Genomic DNA, 23,419 nt, shown 5'->3' with positions numbered 1-23,419 from the left:
GTTGTTAGTGAGTGTGTTAGTGTGTAATGAGTCTTTCCTAAATTTACCTAAATATATATATATATATGTATGTATTTAAATACATACATATACATATATATATATATATCCTGTGACGTGAAACAAGCAGAACCATAAAAGATGACAGGTGTTAATACTGAAATACATTGTAATTGCCAAAAGTGGTAACCTCTGCCTAGGTTTCTGGTTGTGTTTTTTTTTTTTCCTTCAATAGTTATAAAACTTTTTTGAGCACTTTTGAATTGCTGTAATGAAGCTTCACTAACTTATTGTTCTGGGCAACACAAGGAATACTAAACTGCTGTAAGATCATTTACACTGATAATTAGTAATTCATGTTCAAATCTATTAAAGCTCTCTTAATCTTTTTTTCCAGAACACTGCTTGATGAGCTGCAACTGAAATATTTAACACTTCACACTTATGCCACTGGAGATGGAGCCCAAAGCCAATAACCTCGTTTTTGGGTGTCAGCGAAGCTCAACCTCTGACGATGACTCTGGCTGTGCCTTGGAGGAATATGCCTGGGTCCCCCCAGGCCTTAGACCAGAGCAGGTACCAACCATGTTTCTGCATTTTAAAAATAAGCCTTGTAAGGATTGTCTGAGGGAGTGATATGCTGCTTCTATAAGACTAATTAAATTCTTATAATGTATAAAACTTTAATTCATGTAAAACTTTTCACTTCTTTTTTGTTTCCTGTCCAATGAAGCTGAGTGTAGGGAGCTTAAAGTTCTCAGCCCTGAGGAGTTTTATGTTCTAAAAAGGTTCCCAGTCAAGGTTTTTCAAAAAGTATATGCTGCAGGGGTATGTATTGCCAAGTAAAAGCAGCATAGAAGTTTTTTTGGGGTGGATTTTTTTGGTTTTTTTTATTTTTTTAAAGAAGTTATTAGGTTAAATTAAAACTCATGGCATACCTCATGACGTTGTGCTCCCTGGCCAAGTATTTCACTGCACTTGTATAACTTTAAATAATTAGGCATTTGACATCTAGAACATGGATGCTACAGCAGTGCATATAAATGAAAGTGTTCAGTCACTGTGACAGGTAATAATGTATTTTACGCTTGTTTAAATAGTTGTATGGCTGCCATTTGTTCGTGCCAGGATTTCTCTTGCATGGTGTCTGGAGCTGACACTTGTGGTTTGGTGTGGCTTTCTTGTCCCCTCTCTTCACTCCCCTTTTTTTGTCACATGGCAATGGGAATAAAAGTGAAATTACCGATGACCAAGTTCCTATGGGAGATTGAAATGAAATGCTCATGGTATTCATTTATGGTATGGATGATATGGCAACTGTGCTGAAGCTGTGTACTCTGTAATACTCAGAACTCAAAACTTCAGTGTTTAATGGCCAGGGTGGGTTTGCAGCATCTGCTACAGGAGACAGAGCAATCCTAGCATGCTTATACAGTCCATAGTTTTAAAAAGTGCAGATGTCTCTTTTTTGCAATGCAGAGATTTTCTTAATCATGAGTAAAGTAACAAGTCAGCAGGAATGGCAAATAACAGGCTATTTTTAGGGCAACTCTTTTTATCACTTACTTAAGCATCTATAAGAACCCTGATGAATCAGACCTTAAGGCAAACAGTGTGCTAACATTCCACCAGAACAATTAAATGCCCAAAAATATCCTCATAATCCCAGCTAGCCCAAACTCACTAAAGATGGGAGAGCTTTTCCCCCAGAAGGATTACTTATTTTGAGAACAGTGCGATAAGCTTGAGAAAAGGGCATAAACTATTTTTGAAGCTTCACTTCTTGCTGCATGTTATCTTTTTCTGGAGCATCCTCAAATATAGTCAATAGCAAGTGGCCTTACAGTAGACTTCAGTTGTTTCAATTTTGGTTAAATCAAGACCAAGTCGTGTTTTGTACAACCTGTCTCTCATAATTTTGATTGCTTCCTGACTTAAATGACTGATTAATGCCTTTTTTTCATCTGTCTTGCACAGTAATAAGCTGTTGACCTGAGCATTATTTAAATCTGTATGGCAAGTAATATTTTTGCCAATAGTCAGCTCTTACAGCCCCAGGCCTCGTGACAAGCTGGAAACTGCATAGGAAAAACAATAAATCTGTAGCTGTTCCACAAAAATATTTTTTGCCATTGGGCTTTGTCGTAGTGTTCATTACAGCTTTCCTGTGGTAATACTCTTCTGAAAAAAAAAAAAAAAAAAAAAAAAGAGTGAAGACTGATACAAAAACATTCATCCCGTGAAAATTTCCTGGTTAATTTGCATCTGATTGAAATGTGGCTGGATCCAGCCTCCTCCCAAGGGAAGGATGTTTCCACCTTCTTACCAAAGCCCACATGGAAGCAATGAAAGCTGATGCTTAGGGTGAACCCGATCAGCAGGAGACTACAAAACAGCTTTTGTCTCAACAATGTGTAAAATGCAGAGAGCAAATTAAATTTGTTTATATAGTGGCTGTTTTCTGGAAAGCTTCATGTCTTGTGTGGTAAATTGCAGAGGGAAACTTAGAATTTCCATGGAGTTGTTGACCAGCCCTGAAGGGGGTGGGAATAATGAGAACATTAAATGTGCATAATTTATGATACCCCCCTAATTGTCGCTGCAAATTGCATTCCAGAAAAGCAATTCAGCAGCTGGGTGCTAGTTTTATCAGAGAATTCAGGTTTGCTGAGCTGGTTCATCTGGGTCTTGTATTTTCAGCACAAACCCTGTCACAGTCTAATGTAGCGTGACCTCTTCTTCCTTCGTAAATGAGACCTGAGATAAAACAGTAGCTGAAGGACCCTGGCAGTGCTTGAGGCCTGTGTGTTCCTGGGTCTGAACTCTGCATTTCTCCTGGTCAGGTCCAGCTGTACTTTGCCTGCTTGCCAGAGGAGAAGGTCCCTTACGTTAACAGCCCTGGAGAGAAACATCGCATTAAACAACTCCTCTATCAGCTGCCACCCCACGATAATGAGGTAAATACAGAATTTAGGATGAACCGTCAGGGCTTGGGTCTCCCTGGCAGCCTTTCCGTGGAGAATTACCTGCCTGTGTATTCATTACAAGCCTAAACTATGGCCTGCAGTGGCATCTGAGCTATAAAGCAGCACGGTGTGCACACTGAGTCCATTGTTCAGCTCTCCACTGGGTTTGTGTGCAGATAAGAGCTGTCTGGAAGGACACTGCCTTTGCTTGTTAGGGAGGCTGGTGTCACCGCAATAAACTTAACACAAGTCGGTTTTATAGTGTTTGCAGCCACCCACCAATTACTAGGAACCTACAAATTCCTGGAATTGCATTGTGGCACACAAAAAGGATGCTTTGTGATAGTAAAAGGTTTGCATCTCAGTTATGCAGTGTAATTTGGAGTAGAAGTGGAAATAACAAACAAGCTCTTTGTAAGGAAAGGGGCGGGGGTGTCAGTACTTAAGGTCTTGTGTATACTGCAACACTTAGTTGTGGGCACTTAACCATAAATCTAAAGGACAATGTTATGGTCGATTTAGGTTCATTCCGTTATTTTAGGTTAGCAGCAGATTCTGGGTTAGCTTCTAAAAATCTTTTTCTTGCCTAAACAACTCCTCAGTTTAGCATGGTGTTTTTCCTGTAATGAAAAAAAAAATCTCTCCATACTATTTTTGTGTTATGCCATATTACCTAAATATTAAGAAGGTAGAGAAGGCAAGCAGGGGAAGTTTAATGATGATTGCCAGCATGCCTGATGAATTCCTTGCATGTATGCACTTACTCATCTGTTACATTAAAAGCTCAGTCTCTAAGTTCTCCTGTGTTTTCACTGGAAGGTGAGATACTGCCAGTCGTTAAGTGAAGAGGAAAAGAAGGAGCTGCAGATGTTCAGTTCTCAGCGCAAAAAGGAGGCACTGGGACGAGGCACTATTAAACTACTCTCCAGAGCAGTGATGCACGCCGTTTGTGAGCAGGTAACTGGTGCCATAGGCTAGCTATAGGGCTGAGTAATGTAAAACTGGAGTATCTCAGTATTTAAATTTAAACTTACCTCTACAACAAGAAGAACAACAAAACGATTATTTTTGAAACTGCATAGAAGAAGAAAGAAGGTAGTGCTTGCTTAAGGAAAATGTAACCTTTGATACTACTGGGAATGAACTGAGTAATATATTTCCTACTCAAAAAAAAAAAAAAAAAAACCCTAATGTTGACTCATACTAAAGTAATGACAAATAAAAAGCAGACATACACTTTAAAATGTTATTTTGTATAAAATAAACTTATATTCACAGAAGGTTTGTTGAGGTGCAGTTCATCTGGACCAAAACTGAAAATATTTTTTCCTCTTGTCAGAATTTAGAATAAAATCTCATATTGGGTTTGGTGTTTTAACTTAGTTTAAATGCAAGAAGCTAGTAGTTTGGGATGGGAAGTGTGTTCACTTTCTGGGTTTCTTCCTAGTGTGGTACAAAAGTAAATGGTGGTGAAGTTGCAGTTTTTGCCTCAAGAGCTGGGCCTGGTGTGTGCTGGCATCCCTCCTGTTTCGTGTGCTTCACATGCAATGAGCTTCTTGTTGACCTTATCTACTTCTACCAAGATGGAAAAATTCACTGTGGCAGACACCACGCTGAACTTCTCAAACCTCGATGTTCAGCCTGCGATGAGGTAAATAATCCACATTTTACAGCCAAGCTACACTCCTGTTCTGCAGCTGACAAACTGCATCACTTTGGAAATTCCTAACTCCAGATATAGTCACTTAAGAAGTCAGGACACTACTGCATAGATGTGTTTGAAAGCTGCGGGATATTTAATTTCTTGTCAAACTGGAATTATTACAAGCAATAAGATGGTATTTATAAAGCAAACACCTGTTTGTGTTTAGAATTGAACAGGCTGAAATATTACAAAATACTATCCTTATAGAAGCTTCTTTAATGGTTGAGTTCCTAGGTTCCTTTTTTTTCTGGCTTTAGAATGTCCTGGTTTTCTTTCTTGTTATTTTTGTTGTGGGAGATTGTTGTTTCTATCTTTGTATTCAAAAGAGAGCAAAATAAAAATAAATTTTGTGTGTGAACTGCTGAGTTTGGATATTTTATATGCTCTAACTCACAAGGTAAGATTTTGGCCAATTAACTAAAAGTATCCTTTTTTATCTCTGAAAAGATAATTTTTGCTGATGAATGTACAGAAGCTGAAGGTCGCCACTGGCACATGAAACACTTCTGTTGCCTCGAGTGTGAAACAATCCTGGGTGGACAGAGGTACATCATGAAGGATGGGCGGCCCTTCTGCTGTAACTGTTTTGAATCTCTCTATGCAGAATACTGCGAGACCTGTGGGGAACACATTGGTAAGTGTGTCCTTTATAAGCATTAAACTGATAAATAAAGGGAAAGCCAATTTATGAAATGATTTCACGTTCCAGAAGTATGAATTCTGCTAGTGATTTTTAGTGAGATCCAGAGCATTGCTTTTTCTCTCTTTCCAGGTGTTGACCATGCTCAGATGACCTACGATGGACAGCACTGGCACGCCACAGAAACTTGCTTTTCTTGTGCTCAGTGCAAGACCTCTTTGCTCGGCTGCCCTTTCCTTCCAAAGCAAGGGCAGATTTACTGTTCAAAAACCTGCAGCCTGGGAGAGGATGTTCATGCCTCCGACTCCTCTGACTCTGCGTTTCAGTCTGCTCGATCCAGAGATTCCAGGAGGAGTGTCCGTATGGGAAAAAGCAGCCGGTCAGCCGACCAGTGCCGCCAGTCTCTCCTCCTGACTCCGGCCCTCAATTACAAATTTCCTGGCCTTTCAGACAACGCTGATGATACTCTCTCTCGTAAGCTGGATGATTTAAGCCTTTCAAGGGAAGAGGCAGGCTTTGTTAATGAAGACTTCTGGAAAGGAAGAGTAGAGCAAGAAATGCCTGAAGACCCTGAAGATTGGGCAGAACATGAAGACTACATGACTCAACTTCTTCTGAAGTTTGGTGATAAAAGCCTCTTCCAGCAACCCACTGAAGTAGACATTAGATCAACTGAACACTGGATTTCTGATGGCATGGTCAAGAGTAAGTTGGACTTGGAAAAAAATAATCCAAGCCTAGCAAGTAAGAAGTACCAATCAGACATGTACTGGGCCCAGTCACAAGATGGTTTGGGAGATTCTGCATATGGCAGCCACCCAGGCCCTGCCAGCAGCAGGAAAATCCAGGAGTTAGACATGGAACACGGGGCCTCAGGATACAAACACGACCAAACACCGTGGTATGGAGGTTCACTTGAATGTTTGTCTGACCTGAAACAGCAAGAACAAAGTGTTCGAGACTCAATGGATTCTTTGGCTTTGTCTAACATAACAGGTAATGGGGAAATAAAAGAATGGCTTTGATGGAGTGGTCAACAACAGCACGTGTGTTTGAGTATTTTGAAGGAAAATTTTTCATTTTGATGATTTCTAAAATCTTTAGTGTCAAGAGATGCATGTAAAGTAGGCAGTGGCTTTTATCAAGCACATGTCTTTCACAGAATATGTTTCCACTACTTAAATCATATTAGATTCTTCTCCTTTCCTTTTGAATTCTCTTTTTTTTGCTTTAAGCAAAAAAAAAAAAAAAAAAAAGTTGGTGTTAAGCAGTCTTCAACTACACATTTATTATGTACAAATCATTGCTTTAAGCAAATTACTATTTTTCCATACCTTATGTATAAGAAGTTGCATTATATATTAGGATGATATTAATCTACAAAACAAACACTTTTGATAACTTCCTGATTTGCTTGTAAAAATATGTAGAAAATCTGAAAAGATGGCAAACTTCTTAGCCTTAGGCAGTTAGGTTTATGAGATTATTTTTCCCCATTGACTAAAGTAAAACTGAAAATCCACTTTTGTGAACGCCCTTGTCAAACATGATTGAAGGTTACCCAAAGGGATAGTGTGCCCTAACCTTCCTTTCCTATTTCATACAAAAAGGCCAAACCTGGCAGTTAAGACCCATTTGAAAAGTTGTCTGATCATTTTCTCCTTTCCTCCTGTAACCCAAATCACTGCAGCTACTTGTCTAGCTGAGGCCCAACCACAGGCTGGCTGCATTTGCCAAGCAGCAATGAAGGAAGTGGGGAGGGAATCTTGGTTCAGGGGGCACAGGAGGAGGAGGAGGCACTAAAGGTATTGCACCTGGGACCATCACAGGGCATGTGATTCCTTGTGGGAATGAAAGGACACAGAGGTGGAGGACAGCAGGCCAGCTTCCTTTTGATGATTTTTTGAGAGTAAGGATCCTTCTTTGCAAGGCAGTAAGTTTGGCTTCCCTGTTGCAACAGCTGCAACATGAATTTGGCAATACTAGAAATGTGAAATATTTTAGCTTTAAGAATGGCAAGCATAGACTGCAGAATAATTTTAAGTAATCATTTTTTCTTAAAAGCATACCTGTATGTATGTTTCTAAATTTTTGACCCATTGAACTTCTGCTGTTTATGTCCTCATGATAGCTAATTCTTTGGTCATCAGAGCTAATACTTAAATGTTTTAAGTAAAAACAAAGCTTATTCTACTATGAAGGGAGTCTTTTCGGTAGTAGTTCAAAAAAACACTTGGTGACAAGAAATGTTTCATATTTTGTTATAATACTTGTCTCTTTGGTACTCCACTCATTTTCCTTTTCGTCCTATCTCCATTCCCACCACAGGGGCTTCAATGGATGGAGAAGGCAAGCCACGGCCATCTCTCTACTCTTTGCAAACTTTCCAAGAACTGGAGGTGGAGGACTGTGAGAAGATGAGCAATATGGGAACTCTGAATTCTTCAATGCTCCATCGGAGCACTGAGTCCTTGAAGAGTCTGAGCTCAGAGTTGTGTCAGGAAAAAGTGTTGCCAGAGGAAAAGCCAGTGCATGTGCCTGTACTGAGACGATCTAAATCCCAGTCTAGACCACAACAAGTGAAGTTTTCAGATGATGTTATTGATAATGGAAGTTATGAGAATCTTGAAATACGTCAGCCTCCAATGAGTGAAAGGACTCGTAGGCGTGTTTACCATTTTGAAGAGCGTGGAAATCGACCTTCTCACCATCGCAGAAGAAGTAGGAAGTCTCGTTCAGATAATGCACTTAATTTGGCTGCAGAAAGAAGATGCTCTCCAAGAGAGAGATTTCGTTATTACTCCCCTCAGGATCATGAAAAATTTATTCAGAACAGAAGCTCACGTGAGCTTCGGGCCTATATTCAAAATGCAGAGCTTTATGGACAATATGCCCATACCAGGTCTGACTATGCATTGCGGAATCAGATGGTTGGTAAGTTTTTTGGATTGTATGGTGAGGAAGATGACTCCTGGTGTTCAACTTCATCCTCATCATCTGATTCTGAAGAGGAAGGGTATTTTCTAGGACAGCCTATTCCACAGCCACGGTCATTGAGATATCCGTACTACACAGATGATCTTTCTGGTCCAACTACTGCGTTATCTAGTTCTCAGTTTGGACAAAGGACAACCAAATCGAAGAAGAAGAGGGGGCACAAAGGAAAAAATTGTATTATATCTTAATTAATTACTAGTATTTCTGAATTGGGAGGACCAGTCAATTCTGTAGCTACAGTCTGAACCACATCTTTTTATGTTAATAATTGTACTTAGGCAAGTTGCTAAAGTTCATAATGCTTTGCCACTGTAAATGATAACCGTGCCAGTTTACATTGTAAAAGTAACATTCAGAAATGTCATTGCGCCAAATGATCTGCTCAGATTAGGTTTACATACTATGTTTCATCTGTCAAAATACTGTTACTGCAGTTCTTAATACAGACTTTTTGTAGATATTTTATTTTACGCTCACTATTCACTTACGTTGAATTATCTGAGAGAGAGGATTTGACAAAGATGAATAAATTGAAATGTCAGTCCTGTGCTGTAGCCATAGACACACAGGGTGATCTTTGATTTCTTCCTCTTGCTGCCAAGAAAAAGAAGGCTCTATACTCCCTATACTGCCCTTTCTTCACTGATAACGCTCACTCTTTCTCATTCAAGTTGCCATACAAAAACTGGATTCTTTTTATTTGGAAATATGCTCCTTAAGAAAGCAAAAATCATAATGTGGGAGCTGAAATGCTCGAAGCCTTGATGTCTCCTAAAGCAGCAGTGAATGTCTTGTACATTTAACTTTCATGGTTTTTCCTCTACAATTTTTTGAGAAAGTGTGAGGTGGGTGGTTTTGGTTTGGGGGTTTTTTCATGCCTGTTTAAAGGAAGATATTAATTCAGCTCCTGGAACTGGACTTAGCTGCCAATGATTGGTGATGTTTTTTCTGCCCCCCACCCCTCAGCAGTGAGAGGTACAGCTACTGGAGTCCTTTGCTCAGGCATGTAACCCCATTAAAGTCAATGGATCTACTTACGTAACAAATATTTTCATATGGGCTTAAAGGATTACCCTCCAGAATTGTGTCTTTTCACATGCATTATCCAGGTTTTAAAATGTATTAGCTGCAATTCTAAGTAAAAAAAAAAATTGATATTTATAATGTAGTATTTCATAGGCTTAAATGTATTCATAATTTAACAGTGCAAATACTAATGTACATATTGTACAGTTAAAATTTTAAAATCTGAATATTTTTATATCCCTGAATTTGAAGAAGTTTGTTACAATATCAAACTAGATTTGTTAGGGGTTTAACAGCAGTGTTATGGATGAAATATTGCTTGTATTTTAGTCAGAGGGCTTAAGTTGGAAAATGTTCAGTGCAAAACAGCTTAATTTTGTCTACTAGGTATTAAAAGCTCTATATGCATGGTGGGGCTATGTAAATACTCGCTACGGCCCTCTTAATCTTGCAAGTATTATTTATGGGTCAAGCAAAATGTAAACTATATAAATGTAAAAACCACACAAGCTTGGAATATACCATTACAATCAGTATGCAACTCCTGTGAATGTGGATTTTTTTATTATTGTTCCCTCTCCTTCCCAAAAATAATTTCTGAAGTTTGCTTACCTAAAGGAAGAGAGATACTGAGTGGTTCAGGAAGGCAAGCTGGCAAAAACTATAAAGTAGGAGGTAATCACAGTAGTTGCTTTGAACTCAGATATGGAGCTGGAGCTGTTTTAAGTTAAAATAAACGTCTTCCACTGTTTTAAATAAAGGACAGGAATTTCTTAACAGTGATATCCACTAATGAAGATAGTAAATGCTAAAGGCATTGGCTTTCTGACTATCTGAAGAAAGGAAACGAATGAAATAATAGATGTTTTTTTACCAAAAAAAGCCTGTCAAATGGAACTAAGCTTGCCCTTCTTGATGACAGAGACGCATGGAGACAAAAGCAGCTAGAAGTAAGGGAGGGAATGAACACGAGCACTGGTTTACACCAAAGAGAATTAGGCTATTGCTAAGGGTAATCAGACTAGCAGTTACTTGCTTGTATTTTTCGGGGTAAAATGAACAGCAGATCCTTTCCTCCCAGGGTGGTACTCACCACTCAAGTCACTTTCCTAGTGCACACAGGTCATGTGGAGGTGGAAGCTGATAAAAGCCATGCCTGGTCCCGAGCATGGGGTGATGCGTGTCTCGTGGGGCACTTCCATCTGGCTGCTCTGGGCTCAGGAAGCTTTGCTAGCAGCCATGTGCCTGCTGGGCTCAAGCAGCTTACAGCCACCACACTGGTGGGACTTAGGGGCTGGAGATGCCGGCTTGTTCATAACCTTCCCCAGGATGCTCCAACAATGATTTGGACCTTTCATTCTCACTTGCGTTTCCAAAAACGGGAAAACAGGATCCTCAGAAACAAAATGCTGTGCCACTACTGCTGTGTCCCATGTTGGACCAAGGAACGGAGAAATGTCTCCACAAGTAGTTCTTCTGATGCCACACATCTCCTGAGATGCAGCAGATGTACTCTCCCAAACTTCAATACCTTATGGAATACTGAAATTCTCCTAGATTGTTAACTGCTTCTTTTTTAAAAAAAGAGTTAAAAGCTGATTATACAACTTTGTTTTTTTCAGCCTGACATAAACAATATCTTACTATTTTTGACAACTTCTTATGAGAAATATTTCTAATTGATTCCTCCACCTTGAAGAGAAGGGTATGGGACATAGTGACCAGCACAAGACTCAGATACAGTCACAAAAGCTCTAAGGTGTGGTTAGTGTTATTTGAAGTAGTACCTATATTCCTAGTGGAGCATATACCCTGGTAGGCACCTAAGCATGACACAGCTGCTTACTCACTACCCCACAGTGGGATGGGGGAGAGAAAAGTAAGAACAATAAGAAAACCCGGGGCTTAGTTAAAGACAATAGATAAAAACAAACAAACAAGCAAAAAACCCTAAACAGAAATTACACCAAAAAACCCACTCAGCACTAACCACTAGCTCAGCACTAGCCAACTATTACCCAGCCTGTCCTTGAACAGCAGCAGCCCTGGCAAACTCCTTGCCCCATCCCTGTGGGGGATGTCATGATGCCCTATGACCTGTGGTCAGCTGTCCTGGCTGTGTTCCCTCCCAGCATCTTGTGCACCCCCAGCCTCCTCACTGGTGGGGTGGGCTGAGAGGCAGACTCCGGGTAAGCTCTGCTCAGCAATAGCTAAAACATCCCTGTGTTATCACCATGTTTCCAAGAAAAACCTGAAGCACAGCACCACTGCACCAGCCACTATGAGGAACATTTAACTCCGTCCCAGCCACACTCAGTACAACCAACCTTCATGACAGTGAAAAATACAAAGGCAAAACTTTATCAAAACTGAAAATCTTGCAGACAAGAGGAACGCAAGGATTTGGTCCCTCTCTGATACCAGGCATTACCTCCTTTCATATCAGTATATCCTTTCATATCAGTAGTCAGTTTGTTTTTCACCTTTTTTTCACCTGATTTTCACCTTTACTGCTTACATTGTCACTTAAAGCTGCCCAACTTGCCCAAGTGAGGTTACAGAGGTAACCCCTTCAGTCTCTGAATTTCCATACTGCTTCAACTTCCACCTTTTTTTTTTAAGGGTATCTGCAACACTGCCAAGTGCCAGGAGTAATTTCTGTTTTCAGGAGCTCTGAAGGTGATAAATTAAATTCCTCCATTGCACCATGTTTCCTTCCCCCAGTGCTCTTCCTACAGCTTTTCAGAGCCCATTGAGGTTGATTACTAGACCAGGGACAATTTTTTTGCAGGATGTAAAACTAATCCAAAATACATACTTGTAAAACAAGCAAGACTAAAAGCCATGTTTCTTCCTTAAGTTAAGGGACTGCTATAGTATGTTTTACTTACATCAACTCAAAGCATACATCACAAAAGGTTAAATGCAAACATTCAACACCGTGCCAAGTATCAGATGGAATATCAGTTACTTATCACTTATAAAAGTGAATTAAACCTTTCACAGAAATAGCACTTACAAAAACTCAAAAGATTCCCTCGTTCACAAGTAAAGTTTAATCAATTAAAAAAAAAAAAAGTCAGATTAAGCAAATGATTAGGCATAATGAATGGGGTTACCTCAGGCTGGCAGCTGGTCACCAGTGGGACTCCACAGGGCTAAATTTTAGGGGCAGTGCTCTTTAATGGAGAGAGAGGAATCAAATGTACATTGAGTGAGTTTGCTGATCACACTAAATTGAAAGGAGCTGTGGACTCCCTCAAGAGTAAAGAAGTCCTGCAGAGAGATCTGAACAGGCTAATGAGCTGGGGGGCAATGACCAGCTGCAGTGAAGTTTCACAAGATTCTCCACCTGGGACAAGACAGTCCTGATTATCCGTAAAACTTGGGGAATGAGGAGCTGGATAGCAGCCCTACAGAAAGAGGTTTGGAGGTCATGGTTGATGGTAAATTATATGTGAATCAGCAGTGCCCTGGCAGCCAGAAGGGTGAACCCTGTCCTGGGGTTCATCAGGCACAGCACTGCCAGCTGGACAAGGGAGGGAATTGTCTCACTCTGCTCTGCATTGGCAGCCTTACCTCAAGCACCGGGGGTAGTTTTGGGTGTCATAATATAAGGATATAAACCTACTTGTGTGCTAGAGTGGTGTCACCTCACTGCATTCTACATGTTCCTCAGGGTAGGCAGCGAATTCTCTGGTGACCAGTGACAGGACTCAAGGAAATGCAATGAAGCTGCATCAAGGGAAGTTCAGATTGGACATGAGAGGGTGTTTAGTCACTGGAACAGGCTCACCAAGGAAGTGGTACAGCCGCAAGCCTGCCAGAGTTCAAGGAGCACCTGGACAGTGCTCCCAGTGGTTCAGTGAGGAGGAGGGAATTGGACTCAACCAACACTACAGGTCCCTTCCAACTTGAGATATTCTGTGATTCTGTGACTGGAAACTTAGGTCTTACTTTACAGAAAAGCACTTGAAAACTTGGATACTTTTACAATAGTAAACTTAATCAGGCTTCTAACAAAGAAAACTCATAACAAACTGTACAGTAACAATGGAGATTTTTAATAAAAAATATATTACAAACAATTTTAAATTTTCCCTTAGCTTCTTTAATCCAAAGTAGAAACTCAGATGTAACATTCTGAAGGCTCTCAGTCCTGTAGGCAAGTAGTGAGGTGCTGTAGTTACACTTCTGCATCAGAGAAGACTTGACTCATCTCAGTAAACCAGGCTATTGCCAGAAGGGGCAGGTCAGGTCTCACTACTATGTCACAACAGCTTCCCCTTCTTCTCCTCTCTCCCTCCCTAAATCAGCATCCTGTAGGATCCATGAGCTGATTCCCACTTATTGTGCAGCCCACACAATCTCAGGTGCTAACAAGGGTACTTGCAGGTCATCTTGGAGCAATGTGAGCTCTTAGAAAAAAAGAAAAGCCAACTGCAAAACCTCCCCTTACTGACAAGAGAACTAACCAGGCATCTCAGGAATCTGATGCAGTACATATTTAGTATACCATATCAATATTCACATGTGTAAGATGTGATAAATACAGTACCTTGTACATGCAAAAATCATTGCTACTTCCTTTGTGTTTCTGCACACCATTCTGATGAAATCTGGAAATAGTGAGTTTGTTTATTAACCCTTTTACAGAGTTTCACATGTTCTAAATGGAAATTTATACAAAACAATCTTATGCATATGCTTATACGTACCTCCATGTGATTAGGACTCAAATTATCCCTTTCTTAAAATGTTCATAAAAAAACAATACTTTATAACCAATAAGTTAATAATCGTATTCACCAGGATTCCACCGAGTCCTAAATATTTTTCACTGGGAACCTCTTGGCTTTCCTCAACCATTGTTCCCAAACTGCAAGTTGTTTTATCAGGTCAAAAGTGGTGCCAGACACTAACCAGAATCACCTAAGTTTGAAATGATAGTGTATTTGAAGCATTAGGGATAAACTTTGTACTACACCTAATCCAAAGCAACCTGGGTTTACTGGAGAGATGGTCCTGCTCACTTTCCTTGCCTATCCTTGACACCTCAATTCCTGCTTCTTGTGAAGCTGGAAATAAAGATTATACACAACCTCCTTATTGTTAAAACTGATGGATAAAAAGGCTTAAGAAAGTGAGAAGAGTGACAGAGTGGGAAAAGCAACCTTTCCCTGCTCAGTGGCTGCCTACAGCTACATTCTGTACAGTGTTGTCAAAAACAGAGAAAACAGTAACAAAAAACTGAATCCATCCTACATAATACTGCTTACTAGTAATGAGGCATGATATGGAAAACACCAAAATTTAAAAGGCATTTGTAGAACCTGCAAATATACAGCACTTCTTACATCAAGTAGTTAATTGCTCTGGCAGTCGGAGACTAGAGATAACCCCTAGTGTAATTTTACAGAATTAATCTGAAGTTTTGAATTAAACCAGAATACATAATTTAAATCATAATTGTAACCAATTCTGCAAGTTTTCCCTTCCTATAGTATATATGATAGCAAGACATATTTGTGCATAACTTGAGGAATGAGAGTGGCTTCATGTAATTTTAATTAAAAAAAACAATGTTTCAAGTTACACTTATAAGCATCAAAACATAACTGTACAGACATCAGACTGTTCATCTTTTCCAAGGTAACTGTGTAAGGTTTCAAAAATAGTTTGTTGCTTTACAACATTTTTTTAAAGAACACGCTTTCAAAGAAATATGTGTCAACAAGAACAGGTAGGATGAATACAATCATGGAGACCACAGTGGACAAGGGAACAACCACCTGAGCTACTAAGAAGGAGCACAGGCCTCAGGTTCAAACCTAAAGCTCCTCCAAGAGCTCCTCTTTCCTCACAAAAAGCAGATTTATGAACTATGGCAGACACAATGTAGAGGGTTTAAAAGCACATTTTTTGTCCTTAGTATGAGCCCTCTTTGAAGGGCTCTGATACATCTTGGTTGGCAGCATCGTACTGAGCAATGAAATGTTTGAGTTCTTCAACGCATCGCTCACCTATTTCATGCAAATTCTGCCTCAGGGCAAACTGAATGGACTTCTCTAATGATGGATCTTTATCGATTAGCATCTTCACTACCATGCCAAAGGTTTCACAGTCTTGTCTGTAGACCTAAAAACAACACATTTTAGAAAATTACTAAATGCAAAACTCTTTACATTAGTACATCAACAGCCCTTACTGAGTTAGATCCAAACGTAACAAAGGATACTGGATTTAATGTGAGTTTCAGCTGTAAAACTTACTGGCCATTTCCTCTCTTCTGACCTGTGCTAATAAAAATGTAACTAGCTCAGCACTATCAGGATATCAAAAATAACTGTTATGGGATGAAATACCATAATAAGAGAAATGAAGTTCCCCTTGCAGCAATATTTTAATAAATAACAGTAGAGCAAAGTACAAATACTAAACCAGATTTTCTTTTCAATATATTTAAAATTAAACTATGAAATGTCTAGCAATATCAGTCTTCATACAAAGCACCAATAATATAATTTGTAATCTTTCCTAATACTTTAAATACAAGTTGTGTTTATGTAATTTCACCAAATTTTGTTTGTTTGTTGGATATCTTTCTTGTAGAAGTCCTTGACAAAGATGACTTTAGTTTGGATGCACTGGTGATTCAATCACTAAGAATTAAAGAAGTCCTGTCAGTGGTTTACCTTAACCCATCTGACCTCCTCCCACAAAGAACAAAGAGTTTGCAAGTCAGTCATGCACCACATTTGAGGTGAAGTAACATTTCATTATCACTGCAACTGTTTTTCAGCAACAAACCTAAGACCATGCTCTTATGCCGTTTCCAAAGCAAGGCAGTGACATTTAAATTTTTGTCCAGATTCCAGCGAAGTTTATTAATCTAAAGACCCAGCAAAAAAAGAACTTCATGAAGTCTTTCAACTGCAGCTCACTTTCAAACCTCTCAGGCCATTTTCCATTTAGAAAATACATTAGCTTTTTGACTGAAGATGTTTTCTACCGCCATACATCTTTTTTTTGAGGAAGAAAAGCTAAAATGTTGATATTCTTCCAATATGATTATCTTTTGGTATTGTCTGCTTGTCTTACAACTTGTTTTTCATAGAGATGTGTAACCTTTTCCTTTCACATTTATCTGTGTTGTGGACAGAAATGATACAACTGTATGTAAGCAATTGCCCTTTACTAAAAATGAAAGGAAAAACCAAACAAAACACACCTATCCCTCCCCCAGTGAAAACCCACCCCAAAAACCCATTTGTAAGAACCAGTCAGAGGTCAACTCAAGCATCTTCCTGTCAGAAAAACAGCAAAGACCTCCAACATTCTGCACAAAACTAAACTATTCTTAGAAACAACGTTTGTCATGATACCTTTAATGAAGGCAATTCTCAAATGCTTTATAGCATACTCAGTAACAAACAGTTAAAGATCAGAATCACTTTTCAAACACAGGTTGGCAAAGAGAACCTTTTGGAAGGAACTAATCTTCAGTGGCAAGTAATAAGTCAAAAAGAAGAGTGTAGCCCAAACCAAACTTGAACTAAACATTTTTAAGTGGAAATGCCTATGGCATTTTTTCAGAGAGGGTTTTTTTTTCTTGCTTTCAAGTTATTTGGTAGTAAAATAACAGCACAAAACCCAGACTCTCACAGCTCATGCTTCACAGCAAGTAAAACATGGTACTTGGTAAAAGAACTTCAAATAGAGAAAAACTGTGTTACGTTTTTCTCGCTTCCCAAAGAAAAAGCTCAGGAAGAGCTGCACAAGGAGACACCCAAGGCTACAACTGAGGGAAATGCTCTAATTTTCATGGGTCTGCAAACTAATGGCAAATAGTGCTACCTGCTACTTCTCCCACAGACCACGAAGAACTAACCCAGATGAAATTCTCTGAGTCTTAGCATATAAATACTAGCTTGATCTAAGCACGTTTGTCTTCCAAACTTTTCACAAAAGAAGACTTGGAAGAGAATCAAGAGAGCCCTTGTCATTGCTGAATCTGAAGTCAGAAGTCACTTTGCTGTCACAACAATATGGAAACTAAAAACCTTCACCGAGAGATGAACGTTTTCAGTACTTTGTGACAAAAGACTCTAAAAAAATAGAATTTACCTAAATCAGAGGAAGAGGGCAAAGGTGGAGCGGGAAGGAACTTTTAACAACAGAAAACAAAGGAAACAGCTCAGCTCCTCTAATAATAATTGACCAATTTTCTCTCAACAAGTTTTCTGCCCCAGCTGCTTATTCTGATCCTCCTGGTACAATCTGCCTCCTTCACAATTGTGCTAATAAATCTATTTGTATAGCTGCAACGTAAATTGCATCACTGAGGTGCTCCAAAATTACTTCCTCCCCGCAGTTCATGTGATTCAGTGATTCAATTCCAAAACCAGATCCATCAGCACAACTGAAAGAACTGTGAACCATGGTCAAAATGTGAAAACTTCACAAACCTATAAATAAAACAACGAAACTATAAACTTCAGTTTACATCTGAAGCCAAGGCAAAACTACCAACTTTCAGAGATATGTTACTGTGCTTTACAGAAGGAAATGGATATTATCAATTACAATAATATCAATACAGAATATGTTAATTAAGTACAATCAAGTATTTGAAAAATTTGTAAAAGCACTGAAAGCTCTTGAAAGAAGAGGAACAGTGGCATGACATTAGTATCTATCTTTAGACAGAACAAAAGGAGGCTATTTCTGAAAAATAAGATGAGAATGTGATGCTTGAGGGAGAAAAGAAACTGCAGAAAAGATTCTAACCATGCAAAAAGAGCTCTCTGTTGGAGAAAAATGCTGGAAGAACTTGTGACCCAACAACATATGAAAATAACCCTATCTTTAAAATTCCAGCTGATACTGATTTTGAGCTCAGACCATGGAAAGCTCATCTGTAAACATCTGGAACTAAAACCTGAAAATGATTCCATGTGTGGAGAAAGATGAAATAACATTTTTAAAATGAAAAACAAGAAAGGGAATGATACCAATGACACGATTATTCTGTCTGACACATAAATCAGATAATCCTGAAAACAGCTAGAGCCACAGGGCGATCATTTACCAAGGCCCTAGCAGACATTCATTCTGACCTAAGCTACAGCACCAGCATAATGGAAAGAGCATGTAAAACTTTAGTAAGTAGATGAAGAAGAAGTAGAAACAGCTGTTCTACTTCCAAATACATAAATACAATTTTATATACACACACTGTATATATCTATATGTATATGCACTCTTGCTTCTCCTTGCACGGCAAGCATTTAAGCTGAATTCAAGTTCTTTGAAGCGTTTTCCAAAATCAGCACATCTGGCATATGTGAGGTCATAGGATCACAAATATGCATAATTTTTTATGTTACTCTCATGGAATTTTAGAATGTTACATAAAGGCATAGAGGCCCTGGCTGAGATCAGCCCTTTGCCATCCCATTCTCCGTGTAAGTACTTGATGCAAATATAAAGTTGTGATGCACCTGCAATATGTTAGTGAACATATCTCATTTATTTGAGAAAGCTAAACCAAATTTTGCACTTAGAACTCTTTAAATATAGCTAAAAGACATTTACTTCCAGACCTAGTTAGAGAAATGGAGATGTCAGTTGCCCAGGTTGGAGGCAATCAAGCCCTAGAACTCCCCAGGCAGAATGAAACTTTTGAGAACTCCCTCATCTACATCTATGCCAAGTTTTCACAGTGAACTTCGAACTGCCATCAATGTTGTCTTGAATTACAATGTATGATACTGACATGGAAAAAATTATGGATAGCACACACTCTCTTCTTCCAGCTCAGCTGTGGAATGTTAATATCTGAACAGGAAGAAAGAGTGGCAGAAGCAAGCATATGGGGATTGCTCATGTCTTTGACTGCTACATCCCTTTTTATATGATAATCTAAAAATGGTCTTGGCTTAAACCTCAGAAAAACATATTGAATGGCTTTGCTGATGGGTGAAATTACACATAGCTAGGGAATACCTTGACAACATGCCTGCTACTCACTGACAAAGTCCATATAATTTTCTGACTAGCACAGCACTGTGTTTTTCTTCCAAACTGTTCCAGAGCTGCACATACATTTTGCGCAAAAGAGCTGTTGGACTATATAAACAGTAATGACAATGTAAACTAGAACTTAGGATGTCCTCCCCTGCAAACAACTACAGGCTGCATAAGAATCATAACAGCAACCTTGATCTCAAAATCTTGAGATCTGGCCAAAACCTAGCTTTATTTCAACAGCAAGAGCAAATAATGGTATTCAAAGGGGATGAGGACAAGCCTTATTTCAACCCATGCACCAAGTTTGCCCAGTTTAGCTCTACAGTCTGTGCAAAGAAAGTTTTTTTTAACTTCTCAAGGTGACTCAGAACAGCTAAAACCACAGTATCTATTCTAAACAGGCTTTGAGGAAAAGGGAAACAAGAAGAGCAGTTCTCTGATAACTGGAATGACTCTGAAGAGCACTCCCATCAGGATATAGAAGTTAGCCTCTGTATCTCTCATGTCCACAGCTCGTAGAAAGTAGAACTGAGTAGGAAATGGGAGATGCAAATTTTTCCTGTCTCAGAAAGGACTCGAATCTCCACTTCTCATTTCTGGGAAAACTGTCTTAATGGATGTGCTTTGTTTTTTATACAGATATTGAAACACCTTCCTCTCCAAACAGAGTTTTGCATTAATATGACACTGGCACTTTCTTTGAATGCTCTTGGCTTCATGCACACATGAAAGCCTCTTCAATAGAATTCATCCAGAGACTTGCATATGCCAGGCTTGAGCAGCAATATGCAGGAGATGTGCAAACTCCAGTGCAGAAGGGGGTACTTCTGCTCACAAAGATAAGCAGGACCAGTAAACACGATAAAGACCACATCCATTATGGTGGATATGATGATTTAGCATGTGAAATTGATGCCCATGATTTAACCTGTAATTTCCAACACCACGCTCTTTTTCCCTCACAACCTTTCCTGGATTTGAGTGGTTTTACCATTCCATACATTTCAAGATTCATCTAACACTCTCTCGCCTCCACCAGAACTCCTTCAGAGGAACACGACTCAAGTCTAAAGACTCTGAGCAGCTCTGCACCATATGTACACAGCCCACCATCACTGCCTGTGAGTCACTACTCACCTTCAGAGATGCCTGTTCTCAGCTCCTCATGCAAAGGCCAAAGACCCCCAAGGCTCACTTAACACAGGGGAAGGAGCTAGGGTTGTGCCTCAGAATCCACATTAAATATCCTGCAACCTTTAGATACTAACTCACTTTGAGAAGACCCAATATGCCCAGCAATCGCAATCTTGCATCTGTGATTCACGCAAGTACTCATTTAATATATTATCTTTCAGAAGACACAAGCTTTTCGGTTACTAAGGGCATATTTCCCACAAGTATCAAATACTCAAGGCAAGGAGGAAAGAAGCATCATGCTCACTGGTAGTTGTTTGATTTCTCACTGAAAGGCAGAGCATCAAGATGCAGAGCACAAGCACAGCACCAGTTTGAAAGCCATATACCGTGCCCATTCCAGACACTCCATGAGCAAACTGCTGGAAATTTCCCTCATTTCAATGATGCCCCAGGGCCCCCCTACACTGGACAGATAACAGCTTTTGTTCCCTCATCTGAACTATGATAGCTGGTTTGGTATAGCCCTCTGGTGGTATAAACCAGCTTCTTATTTCCCCTCCTGAGCAGACCTAAAATAAGTCTGACAAACCACTCTCCTATTAACTAAGCCACGTCTATGCCAAGTTTTGCCAGCATGGGTGAGACAGACTATGAGGTATAATTTTTCTTCTACTCCTAACTAAAAACAACACTGGATTTTTTTGTAATGTAGACCTAACTCCATGCTGATTGCATATACAGTCGAATTTGCATTTTTATTGTGTATGTAAGCTTAAGCAAATTGGGAAACTACTAAACATTGAATTACCACTATCACAGCTTTTCCTTTGTCAATAGCAGCTTTTAAAAGGAATTATTACCTCTCCCAAAATCTCTTTTTTTTAATTTCTTTGTATGTGATCTTGGAATATTTTTTCAAGCATGTAAATTAGATTTCATTAACTTACCCAAAATTTACTCTTCCAAACTACAATAAGTTAATCCTCTACTAAAAGAGTACACAGAAATTTTCGTCACTGCATTGACAATGTAATTGTATTACAATTATGTTTATGAGTACAAAATATAATAGTGCAAAGAATGCTCAGAATTATCATTAAACCACTAGCAGACAATTTTCATGATCAAGACATTTAAAACTGATTTTCAAATAAGATGAACTATTTTTTATGGCTACAAAAAGCTAAATTACCGTAGAACAAATTCAATGCTTGGTTACAACAGTATGCAGTTTGTAATGGCATACAATTTTTAATTATAAAATATCAGCAAGTGTACTCTATCCCTTTATTAAAAAACACACTAATTTTGCCCTGTATCTATGTAGCATTTTCTGTACCCATTAATCAATATGTTTATAGACCAATTAGATACACATTGAAATGCAAATTGGGGGAAACAAGTTATTTAATCTATTATTTAATAATGAACAATTTCATGTTAATTTGCTTCTTACTGAAGATATGCAAAATATTAAAATTATTTGCACTTAAATGTAATTCTGCCTCCCTTTCCAATGAAACTTTCAAGCTCTGTTTTAGGAACTTCAATAGATTTAATCAACTTCCAGAATGAAAGCCCATCATTTTTGGCACCTAAATATCTGACTGAAAAGTCTCCTGGAAGCCCCATGTGTGGAAAAGATGTTGATAGAGCCCTCACTTTAAAAGAGAGAGGAATTCAGATTTGAACTCCACTTTGTCCTTAAGGACCAGTATGGCCACATGTGGGGGCAGCAGGTGAGCAAAGCACAGCAGGGGCAGTTGCTGGGAGCCACAGGGTTTCTGTTCAGCTGGTTTACAGTACTTTGCATCTAGCTCACAGCATCACTAACCCCTTTGACTAAACTAATCTGATAGAGGACATGCAGTCTAAAACAGTGCCACAAATTCCAAATAGTTGCTTTAAAGCTACTACACACAAGTTTTCAACAAGAAGCAAAAAATTACTTTATATATATTGCTAGGAAATCCATGTGTTTACTTTACTATTTTTTTGATACTATGGTGGAAGACTTAACACAAATGTTTAAATGAACAAGAACTGGCACACAACAAAAATGTACATGATAACACACTTCATTTAATGTTACATTTTGGCAAGAATAACTGTATTATTATTTCTTCAAGAAATGTCTTGCTTAGTCAAGCAGAAGTAGCTCCCACGTGGGAGAGCAAGGACTATTAAGTTACATGGTTTTACTGGAGATAATTCTTTACTAAACCAATCAGACCACATAATAACAGCATTTTAACACCAACTACAGGCCCTTGGAGACCAGTTTGTGTGTGGCCTAGGTTTCATAGGCTTCTTGACAACAGATGTGTTGGATGAGGGTAGAGTTACTTCATATATTAACTTGTGTGTTCCTTAGGTAAAACAGCAGTACGGGTTTCAATTCTGCCTCTTACATATTCTTCTTATAGAAAGCATCTGCCTTGTGCAAGATGATAAATACGAAATCAAAACACCCCCTGCAATTACAATTCATCAGTTTCTAAATCTCTCTGGAAGTACCAATGATCTCTTGAAGATGCATCAATGACATCTTTTCATCTCATGTTTAAGAATGCCCAGCTGTATGTTTAAGAATGCCAAGGTACAAACAACTGTGAGGCCAAGTCCAAAAGTTATACAAGGGCAACTATTGATATATCTAATAATTTCTTTGTTCTATAATTATATGCAGGAGCATATGTAGGAGCATAAATGAAATGAAATGAAAGAATAATATGCAGGACCATAAATGAAAACAAAGTCCTAAAAACTCTCCAACAGAGGCTAGAAAACTCCCATTAGTTGAAATACACCAGTTCAGGATTAAACAGGAAATAATCAGCTTTATGCCAAAGGAAGGGCCTCACCCTACAACATTTTATTTATAAAATACTGAATTGATGGAAAGCCACTTCCTAA

The 23,419-nt window shown here is 38.9% G+C and overlaps 2 protein-coding genes across 5 annotated transcripts in view; one reads left to right on the top strand and one right to left on the bottom strand.

The window, feature by feature from the left end:
- Nucleotides 1-8,838, top strand: part of PRICKLE1 (prickle planar cell polarity protein 1) — a 65,108-nt gene extending 56,270 nt beyond the window's left edge. The window contains exons 2-8 of the mRNA XM_066319047.1: nucleotides 398-576; nucleotides 2,844-2,957; nucleotides 3,786-3,923; nucleotides 4,414-4,617; nucleotides 5,119-5,305; nucleotides 5,444-6,307; nucleotides 7,640-8,838. Of these exons, the coding sequence (XP_066175144.1) occupies nucleotides 445-576; nucleotides 2,844-2,957; nucleotides 3,786-3,923; nucleotides 4,414-4,617; nucleotides 5,119-5,305; nucleotides 5,444-6,307; nucleotides 7,640-8,496 (2,496 nt within the window). The 5' untranslated portion in view covers nucleotides 398-444 and the 3' untranslated portion in view covers nucleotides 8,497-8,838. The remainder of the gene's footprint in view (nucleotides 1-397; nucleotides 577-2,843; nucleotides 2,958-3,785; nucleotides 3,924-4,413; nucleotides 4,618-5,118; nucleotides 5,306-5,443; nucleotides 6,308-7,639) is intronic.
- A 4,539-nt stretch (nucleotides 8,839-13,377) lies between these two features.
- PPHLN1 (periphilin 1) overlaps nucleotides 13,378-23,419 on the bottom strand; it is a 60,650-nt gene continuing 50,608 nt past the window's right edge. For all 4 annotated transcript variants that reach the window (XM_066319046.1, XM_066319043.1, XM_066319045.1 and 1 more), the window contains exon 10: nucleotides 13,378-15,472. In XM_066319046.1, coding sequence (XP_066175143.1) covers nucleotides 15,263-15,472 — 210 coding nt within the window. In that variant the 3' untranslated portion in view covers nucleotides 13,378-15,262. The remainder of the gene's footprint in view (nucleotides 15,473-23,419) is intronic.

The sequence above is a fragment of the Sylvia atricapilla genome, chromosome 5, assembly GCF_009819655.1.
Source record: "Sylvia atricapilla isolate bSylAtr1 chromosome 5, bSylAtr1.pri, whole genome shotgun sequence".
NCBI lineage: Eukaryota > Metazoa > Chordata > Aves > Passeriformes > Sylviidae > Sylvia > Sylvia atricapilla.
Note: the sequence above shows the minus strand (reverse complement) of the source record. Positions and strands in the feature narration are given on the sequence as shown.